The sequence below is a fragment of the Eurypyga helias genome, unplaced genomic scaffold (assembly GCF_000690775.1).
Source record: "Eurypyga helias isolate BGI_N326 unplaced genomic scaffold, ASM69077v1 scaffold7594, whole genome shotgun sequence".
In the NCBI taxonomy this organism is placed as follows: Eukaryota; Metazoa; Chordata; class Aves; order Eurypygiformes; family Eurypygidae; genus Eurypyga; species Eurypyga helias.
This window is the reverse complement of record NW_010246748.1, coordinates 23,434-34,063: the sequence shown is the minus strand read 5'-3', so window position 1 is coordinate 34,063 and position 10,630 is coordinate 23,434. Positions and strand designations below refer to the sequence as shown.

The following is a 10,630-nucleotide window of genomic DNA, read 5'->3' as shown; positions in this document are numbered from 1 at the left end:
GTTGCTTAGGATATTGTTGTCAGAGAGGTAATTAAACCAAAATACGTATTTCTTGTTGGCATTTCTAGCTCAAGTTCATTCTAAAAATTCCAAGTAATTAGTTTTCCCTGGGGGCTTGTGAAGGTGTGTTCAGGCTGAGCTGTGTAATAGACATGGAGGGCTTGACGGTCATGTATAGATACAGTAAAATAAAATCGATATAATTTGAAATGTTTATTTTCCAGAGCTCCTTTTGTAGGTTAAATGCACAGCAGTGACTTTTCTCTCTGTTATACAGAGGAGCCAATATACTGTTACACACCACACAACTTCACCCGCGATCAAGCCCTGTATGCCAGAGGATATTGTTGGACAGAATTAAAAGATGCCTTGCCAGGAGTTGATGCCAGCCACTGGCCCTCCTTGTTTGAGCATAAGTTCCTACCTTATGCACTGCTGGCTTTTGCTGGGATAATGTACATTCCAGCACTGGGCTGGGAATTTTTGGCCTCCACCCGACTGACTTCAGAGCTTAATTTTTTGCTTCAGGAGATCGATAACTGCTACCACCGTGCAGCTGAAGGGCGGGCGCCAAAAATAGAAAAACAGATTCAGTCCAAAGGCCCGGGGATCACCGAGAGAGAGAAGAGAGAAATCATAGAGAATGCAGAGAAGGAAAAAAGCCCGGAGCAGAACTTGTTTGAGAAATACCTGGAAAGAAGAGGACGAAGTAACTTTTTAGCTAAGCTTTACCTTGCAAGACATTTGTTCATCATCTTTTTAAGCATCATACCAATTACGTACCTATCCACCTACTATGCTACACAGAAGCAAAATGAATTTACCTGCGCACTGGGAGAGCCCCCAGACAAAACCAGCAGCTCCAAATTGCACATCAGAGTGAACTGCAAACTGCCATCTGTCCAGCTCCAGCGGATTATCGCTGGCGTAGATATCGTCCTTCTCTGCTTCATGAACTTGATAATCCTCATCAACTTAATTCACCTCTTCATATTTCGCAAGTCCAACTTCATATTTGATAAACTGAACAAAGTTGGAATAAAGACCAAGAAACAGTGGCAGAAGTCCCAGTTTTGTGATATCAATATTTTGGCCATGTTTTGTAATGAAAATCGGGACCACATTAAATCATTGAACCGCCTGGATTTTATTACAAACGAAAGCGATCTGATGTATGACAACGTGGTACGCCAGCTGCTTGCAGCGTTAGCCCAGTCCAACCATGACGCCACCCCAACCATGCGGGATTCAGGGATCCAAACGATAGACCCAAGCGTTGATCCAGCAGACATCGATGCTAATGAGCAGCTCATCATTAAGAGACCAAGGAAGAAGATGAAATGGATCCCGACTACAAACCCCCTTCCTCAGCCATTCAAGGAACAGTTAGCCATTATGAAGGTCGAAAACCATAAACCTGAAAAACCGAAGCCTGTGCGGAGAAAAACAGCAACAGACAGCCTTATAGCTCCTTTGTTAGAGTCCGCTGCAAAAACCTCACAGCAGTCGTCCGCTCATAAAACCGAGCCGAACGCCATCCCAAGCACAAGCAGTGAAAAAAAACACACAAGACACTTTTCCTTGGATGTTCATCCATATATACTTAGTAGCAAAAAGCCCAAGCCAGAGATTCAAGCCATCCCCTCCATGCCTACGTCAAAAAGTCAAGAGGGTGGATTTTTAAACCAGGAAGAGAATGTCGTAGTACACGTTACCTCCTCTCTCAAAGGTACAGTACGCCATAATGCCCGTTCCGCCTCCACAGACTGTAATTTGTATAGCAGTTTTCAGAAACTCAAAGCTTTTCTGAACTGTTTGACCTACCTTGCTAGATTTTGGGATAGCGAATAATCTTAAGGCTTGCAGACCTCAGGAATAAGGGTTCTCTGTCAGTTGTTTGGAGGATAAGGATTATTGCAGATAGAGCAGTACGCAACAGCCTGCAGGCTGTTGGTACAGGTAATTTTTCGAATGTAAGTAGATTCTTACAATTGCAAATGTGGTCACTCCTTGCCAAGAAAACGAAGAGGGTTTGGTCTCCGTGATACCAGCACCTGGCACTTTTCAAACCTGCCTTAATTTCAAGTCATATGGAAGCTGCCGTGGTAGATGACCAGTACTCCAACCAGTAAGAGCCACTTCTTGGGAATGTGTGAGAAACGGTGCTAACGGCAGTTAAAGCTCCCTGCAGAAAAAGTTCTCTTTACCTACCAATTCTTAGGAGTTTTCATGTGTTTGTCACTTAGGGAATAACAACTCAGATCATTGATATTGTTCTTCACCCAAGAGGCATTTTAAATTGTCCTTTGCCTCATGTGGATTGGAGGATGGGTCTGAAGTGAAGGTGCTGGTAGGGGATTCAGGAATTCTGCCATTCCCTTGGCCTCACAGGAGATGCTCTTGCTGTGCCTCAGTTCCCAGTGTGTGTCTTGGAAATCCTGTCCCTTTCTTACCTCAAAGGAGTGTTTCAAATATATCGATGTTAGGTGCTAGAGTGATGGGGAAAGCCGTGTGCACACTAAGAAAAGTGATACATCAGTAGATAAACTGATAGACAGATAGGTGTCTCCTTGTTTATTTTTGTAAGTTACTGACGTAAGCAAGAAGCACTATGCAGTTAAGTTACAGAAAGATTTGTACATACTTAAAGCAATGGCTCTCATCTCATTACAAGCTAAGACCTCCCTCTGGGCTTCGACAGACTGACAGCTACCGTCACCCCACTGCCCAGCAAAGAAGTGATTTGAGGTATAAAAGTTTCTGTCACTTCCAAATCCTTATGCTCCTTAGAGCCCTTCAACTCCCCAATGTGCATGTGAACTACTCTACAGCATTCCTTATCCAGTCACCTGCTCTGATTTCAAATCCTCAAAACTACTGGGGTTTTCTGGTCTCAATTACTTTCATCTAAATTAGTGCTTGAATATTTTAAGGGCCAACAATAATTACTGTAGTTTTGGGGCTCTGTTACTCCCCATTCCCATTTAAAATTTTCAGCTTTGCTTTTGAGTTAGACCTACATTGCAGTACATCAGGTAAGGTAGACTTATAATTTCTGGAAAGAGACATCAGTTAATATCAAATTGCTGAGTTCTTTCTAAAGATAAGTGGCTTACAATGTGTAACCACTATTTTTTTTTCCCCATTGAAAATATCAGTGCTTTTTGTATTCCATCCTGTGGATGTCAACATTCATAATGTTTGTCAAAACATTAATTCATAACATTTATAAAACACCTGCCAGACTGTAGAGGAGAATAAAAAGTACTTTTCTGTTGTTCTTTTTCTTCATTTTACAAAAATACCATTCGCATAAGGAAGCATGAGCATGCATAAAAAAGAGGGAGATTTACAAAACCCATTTGTTGTTTGTCCTGTTTCCCTGAGCTTACAACCCTGTTGTTTTGAAACAGTCCTGTTGGATTTCTCAAAGAAATCAAGAAAATTCATTCTGGGGTCCACTCCAGCTCCCGCTGAAATCAGTGGCAAAACTGCCAGTGACTTGTGTTGGTTCAGGGCGCTGCTCTGTGATGGACTGGAAGGGTGAAAGGCGACCTGCCTTTTAATTGCTGTTTCGTTTTCTTCTAGACACCCCTCATCCCGCAAAAGAGATCCTATACTCCTCTGAGACATGCAGAACTGTGCCTGCTGCCGGGGCTTTTGTCACGTGTAACCACAACCATATAGCCACAACCGCTGCTGCAACGAGTATGACTTTGAACCAGGTCAAGCCCGAGCCAACCCCTGCACTGAACTGCAACCCAGCCCACCCTCTGCTGCACATCAATACGCTGTACGAGGACCACGAGGAGGAAGTTTCAAACATAATGGACAACGGGATTCACTCACCACCTGACACCGGGGACATTCTCTCCATCCCGACCCCAAAGCAGATACGGTTGGCGACGTTTGACGAGCCGATGGCGATGGTGAGCTCGGTGGAGTACTGAAGCCCACGGGCTGCGCGGCTGCGACCTTGCGGCCAGGGCCGTGACCACTGCAGTGCGGACCGTGGTCCCCCTGGTGATGCGAGTCACTGCATGAGCATGGAGAGTTTTCACACAGACTGTAGCTTTTGGTAGTAACGCCGAACGTTTTTTCAGGATCACACCATGAGCGCTGTCAGTCATCCGCAAAACAGAACAAAGGAAATCTGGTGGGAATAGACCCTTGACACCGAGATGACCATTAGCTCTAGCTCTAAACTGTAGCTCCCTTGTTTAAATGGGGATTAGCACAATTTATGAACATTAAGAGCCTGATGGCACGCCACAGTAATTTTAGTGAGTCTTTAAATCCTTTGCATTCGGAATCACTGATAAAAGTTAAAACCACATGGAGGTGAGGCATACTTTTTTAATGGCAGCAGTTAACTGAGAGGGTTGTGGGTTTTTTCTAAGCAGAGAGGATTTTTTTTTCAATTCAGGATTATGAAAAAGTTATATGCAAGCAAAATTTTTGTTTGTTTCTTTCGTTAGCTCACTAATGTTGGGCTTGATGGAGGCTTAGCTGAAAGGGCCTTACTACCACCAGCATTCAAGTGCAGGAAGATTGATACGCTCAATCTCTTGCATTTATAAATGAAAATACCTGAGGTGTGCCCCGCCCTTTAACACGCTTATATGTTTGATGGAAGATGATGAAATGAAGAGTTTATTTTTTTAAATATATTTTACCATGGGAAAAATTACTTTAATAACTTTTCAAACCAGGTGTTGCTTTTAACAAAATGTGTAGAAGAGAGTCATTGTAGCTGCTTATTTTTTCATAGTCTATTTAGAAACTTTCATGGGTGCTTCACTGATAGGAAAAAAATCTTACGAAGGTCGTTACAAAGTATCTTACGACACATGAAACCAGCAAAACTGTTTTCAAGTGACACACAGTTAAAGAAGTCTATGAATTTAGGTCTGCAGGCTTGGCTAGTCCTTGATTCAGCAAACACTTACGGCACTGAGACGACTCACACGTCTAAAGCTAAGCACACACTGAAATGGCTTTGCTGGATCTGGGCTCCAGCGCAGGCAGACAATAATCCTGCTGTATGTGCTATCACTCCGGTTCAATATTTGCCTTCTGTGGCTCAAAGCACATCTTCATGCCCATCTTCCTATAACTACGGTATGTGTGATTTAATAGAAAACTCTAGTATAACTAAAACATCTATTCGAAGTGTATCATGCAATAACCATTCTCAGCAAAATTATAGTGAAACAGAAAGTAACTGTGTCAAAATAATATTCCTAGCTGCATTCAGAATTATGGACTATGTGTGTTTGCTTCAAAATTATGTGTAATGGTAGAAAAAATATGCAGCACAAATACAGGACTGAAATCTTGAATTTATTTTTAATTTATTACCTCAGACATGGATATATGATACCAATATTTAATGAAAATAGCACTGAAAATAAATACCTATTATTCTGAATAGTTTAATGTGTACTACTTCCTAGCTGAGCTACATACACGTGGGGTTTTATCATAAGCGGTAGGCGGGACATATAAAACCACCATTCCCTCCTACCTTACTTCAGTTATGCCCAACCTTTTTGGCCTGAACAACCAAATACCAAAAAGGCAGGAAGCCACAGGACACGTGCCAGGAACAGGGGAGGGGGTGTTGGGGACAGCTGAAGGACTTGCTGTAGCACCCCAAGGTCTCGGCGCAGCGTGGAGCTGATGGGGACCTGGAGCTCGCTCCGGGGCAGCGGAGAGATGTTGGCTGCAACGGCTGCTGCCGCCTTGTCTCCTTCCAGCCCTGGGGATGCCAGCATTCCTCGGAGCTGCACCTCCCCAGAGCCAGTTGTGTGAGGCTCACACACAACGCAGACTTTTGAAATAGTTCATCTGCACCTGTGTAGCCAGGGCAGCGTTCTACCCCGGGTACAGGAGGAAGCTCTCTGCAGGGAGGCTGCTGTGGCGTGGAACATCACCCACGACGGGACAGCGAGCAAGGTCTCTGCCCAGCCTGACGGGTAACTGCCACCTGAGAGCTACAGCACATTGAGGCATTGGAGGTGAGACGAATGCCCCACAGCATCCTATTCACTGAGATACCCCGTAATGTAGTTAGAATTAATTTGGGGGGCAAATTAAAACCATTTTAGTTCAGTACTTCTTAAACACCAATAAATACTTAGAAAAAATATGGAAAATTGCCTTAAGAAAATCAGGAACCTGTGGAAGAATAGGAGCCTGAGGACAGATTTAAAGAGATGCAACTCCCTTATGGCACTGCACTTTCAGCTGCCAGAAGACAGCATGGTTATTTTCTTCCTGACTGCAGCAGCTCAGCTGACAGTGTCACAAATGCATGGGGAAATCCTTGAGGTTGCCTGTTCACCCTCCACTTGTTATCACCGTTAAGCAAAATACCAACCATACTGGCCTGTAGATGAAGCGAAATAACAATATACATATATGCCAGGATCAGGCAGACCATGTCCTAAAAAGCAAGGCTCCAGACTTTGTGTAGGGCATTGAAAACAGCAACATTCAGCTAGAGGGATTTGCGTTATGCATAAAGCGCAGGGCTGGCTTCTCGGGCAGGTACATGTACCGATCTGATGGGGATGGTGTTTCCCAGGGAGGGCTGCCCCCATGGGGTGCACGTGTCCCCTGTTCATTCAAGAGCAGGACTCAAGTCTCCGTGGACATGCTGTCTTCTCCGTGATACTGCCGGTTTCTATTGATTTAGGATCTGTTGGTGCCCTTGTAGAAATCGGTATCAGACTTGACTGGACCAACGTAAAGAAAGAAAGGAAAGCATACAGTTTTCCTTATCCCGGGGACAAGCGGAACTGAGAGAATAGCCACTTTACTCAACTTGACCTGTTGTGTTGCAGGAGCGTTGTACTGTCCTCTTTCACGAGCTGGAGGCTGCGGATGTTGGACGCCCAGCTGCGAGTGCTAACACACCCACTGCTTGCTAAGGGCAGGATGGTGGTGGCCCAGACACAGCATTTCGCTGACCAAGCAAGCGGAGAGCGCGTGCAGCTAAGTCTTGGCTGCTGTGGGGTGGGTAACACCGATGAAGGCACGTAGGAAACGCTGCCTTGCTGAACTGAAAGGGAAATGTTCGTATCCTACCCACCAAAAGGAACTTACCTAAACTGAACAACCAAAGATGAGAAACATGAGACACGGCCTCATTTTAAAATGTCTCTTTAGCCTGAATCACATTAGCATCTCTATCTGCCTTAGTCTCTGCCTGATGGTTTCAGCTTGACAAATGGGATGACTCACTTTCTCCAGGCTCCCTCCTCATTTACTTCACCCTTAGAAGGGCTGCATGTTGGGAGCACAGAAACCCCTTTCTTTGGGATTCTCTTATTCAGAGTACGGTTTGACAACCAAAGCCTCTTTTGAGTTATATTTAGGCTGTCCAAACCCAGCAGGAGATCAGCCATTTCTGTCTCACGGCCAGCTAGGGAAGTGCTTCTGCTGGGGTTTTTGTAGCGCAATAATGCTTTTTAGTGTTGGTGTTACTACCATTTAGCTGTACTGAATCAATATGCACATACATGCACAGATGTATATGTATCAACTGTTTACCTATAAATTATACATATATATGTAGATATCTGTTACATGGAAATGTTCATCTTCTCTACGTTGCTTTGTGAATAAGCTACACTTAGTCATTTCTCCTCATTCCCCATTATCATGCATGAGGCCCAACCCAGCAACGTTTTGCATCTCTCTGACACCACTGGGATTTTCTGATGCTGGGCACGCTGGTGAGGATGCTCTGTTCCCTGCAGAGTTAGGTGTGCTGGGTAGTTTATATTTTGATATTGACAGCGAGTCAGACCCTGATCTTGGGAGCCCTTTTCTGCACAGTGCTTCCTATGACTCCTTGGCACCAAAGCAGAGAACAGAATTTCTCTCTGTGCTGGGGGTGTGGGCAGTAGAGCTGGCAGCTAGCTATTTTGCACATCTTTTGTATCTCCAGAGCTGGCTCCCAAAGCCAGTGTTGTACCCTGAGGTAAGCCAAGCAGAGTTGAAGTTCCTCTCACATGTCCCTGGTTACCAGCCACCAGGTTATCTGCCAGCTGGGATGCAGCAAGGATAGTAAGAGAAAGATGTAAGAGAGATGCTGCACTATGGCTATTTCGTAGAATCATAGAATGGTTAGGGTTGGAAGGGACCTTAAAGATCATCCAGTTCCAACCCCCCTGCCATGGGCAGGGACACCTTGCACTAGACCAGGTTACTCAAAGCCTCATCCAGCCCGGCCTTGAACACTTCCAGGGATGGGGCATCCACAGCTTCTCTGGGCAACCTGTTCCAGTGCCTCACCACCCCCTCTGTGAAGAATTTCTTCCTGACATCCAATCTAAATCTACCCTCTTTCCTTAAGAAAGCTTGTCACTGCCCTTTCATGCTTGCATCAAAAGGAGCACTAATGAAGAGCACTAAAGTCTTTGAGAGCATGAGCCCAAGCTCCTGAAGCCACTGGCTTAGTGAAAAGTGAAAGGCAGCCGTAAACACGCTTGACCTTGTGCTGCACAGGGGAAAACTCTTCACTTCATATCGTAAGAGTATTAATGGGAATAATGAAAACCCAGCTTTAACCTTTCAGTCAGGGCATTCAAGAAGCCCTAGAAGAGATCATCATCGTTGTCCCCAGCTTACAGATGCAGCCAGTGAAGCACAGGAAAGTGAAACAATTTGTCCCAAAGACACTTAGGCCGTGTCTAAACTAGATCTGAGAACATGCCCTAGGTAGGACACTGCCCTGCCTGCCAGCGCAGGGAAGTGAGGAGGGGATTGGGTGCTGCAGGAAAGCTCCTCGAATCCTAGTCGAAAACTTTCTTTTATTCTACCATAATCCTTGTGGAATATTGATCAAGGAATGCTTTGTTTTAAAGAAACAATGGGGTTTCTCATTAAAATCATGCTGCTAAAATACAAGCCACAGAGTACACTGGGAGTTTTAAACAGGACAATTATTTTTCAGACACCTTCCAATATTTTCTTGCTTTTAATGAGGAACATTCCACTCTGTCTGTAAACAAGCTGTAACTAATGGGAAAACATTCTATGTACATTATTTACAAGCAACACATTTTCAGCTTTTGCTATTCTCTGAACAGTTTTAAGGCATTTCTTGGCTGGTCTGCAACACTGTACAAACAGAAAAATTTATGAATGACTCTGCCACACCAAGGAGGATCTCGGGGTTCTGCAGGTCAGATTCAAGGAAATGCTGGGCTGCCAAGCTTGTGGTCCTCAGTGGTTATTGATGCTTCTGACTTAATGCTTTACTGACTTGCTATTTGTCCACAGAATGGATTTGCCTGGAGTCAGAGCCAGCTTAAGCTGAAAGAAGTTGTTGTTGGGTCTCCTGCTGAGCTCGAGAGCAAAGAATTTTACTGACTCTTTTGTTTAACTAGAAATAATTTTGCTTTATAATCTCAGGGCTCGTAGCATTCACCAGCCCAGCTTTCCAAAAACATATCCAGGGAATGCACAGAATACAATAAATCCCTGGAAGAAGAATGCATGATTCACAAGCAAAATCTGATGTCTTGCATGAAATGAGACAGAAAACCAGCCCATAATCTCCACTGCCTGCCTGTAAAAAAAAATTACATGTTATCCTGTTTTCATCTGGGAGAGAGTTAATTTTCTTCCTAGTAGCTGGTATAATGCTGTGTTTTGGATTTAGTATGAGAATAATGTTGCTAACACACTGATGGTTTAGCTGTCGCTAAGCAGTGTTTGCACGAAGTCAAGGGAGTGTTTAGTTGCTGGCTGGGGCTAAACCATGACACAGGATTAAAAGATTATGCCAGTTTTTGCTCTTAGAGCTCTTATACTATGTCAATAAAGCCGTGGCAGTTCACTGCAGTTACTGCTCTGGGATAACAAGCCTGTGCCCAGACCCTGGGGCGCACAGCAGAGGAGACAGATGGGTACATTTTGTTGCTGAGAGAAAGAGCTTCTGAGAGCAGTTCAGGAACTTCTTTTGCCAAGTGATGGATGTGTTCATCCACGCAAACTTGGCAAAAGGATGTGCCACAATGGGGGCCAAGGAAACCCTGTACTATTCATCCTCTGTGTACAGTCCTGCGGACTCCATGTTGACAGATTTATCCCGTTATTGGAAAGGCCTAAACAATGTAAAGGAGTGACTAGATGTATAGAAGAAATGAATAGCCTGGAGAAGGGAAGGCTCTGGGGAGACGTTATTGCAGCCTTTCAATGCTTAGAAGGGGGTTATAAGAAAGATGGAGACAGACTTTTTAATAGGGCCTGTAGTGACAGGACAAGGTGTAATGGTTTTAAACTAAAGAAGGTAGATTCAGACTGGATATAAAGAAGAAATAGTCCAAAACAACAGACCTGAGAGCCTGAGGAACCAGGTGCCCCAGCAGAGCAAAGGGATGCTTCACATGATAACAAGAGCAGCAGAAGAGTCAAAGGATCTTCTGGGAGAAGCTTTGACTGTCATGGAAATGACTCCAGGGTAGTGTCAGAGAACATGGTAATGCCTGGGAACAAGACATTGAGTGAAGTACTACCAAAGTGACGGAGGTACTGGAGCATCTCTCCTGTGAGGAGAAGCTGAGAGAGCTGGGACAGTGTGTGTAACCTTTCAGCTAGGCAGGTGCTGGCTGTA

General features: G+C 44.4%; 1 protein-coding gene across 1 annotated transcript; it reads left to right on the top strand.

Annotated features, from left to right (window-relative positions):
• Positions 1 to 277: 277 nt before the first annotated feature.
• PANX2 (pannexin 2) lies at positions 278 to 3,950 on the top strand (the record flags this gene model as incomplete). The annotated part of the gene is made up of 2 exons (XM_010150504.1): positions 278 to 1,729; positions 3,589 to 3,950. Coding segments are annotated over 2 exons (1,814 nt in total), but the record flags the coding sequence as incomplete, so codon positions are not given.
• Positions 3,951 to 10,630: the final 6,680 nt, after the last annotated feature.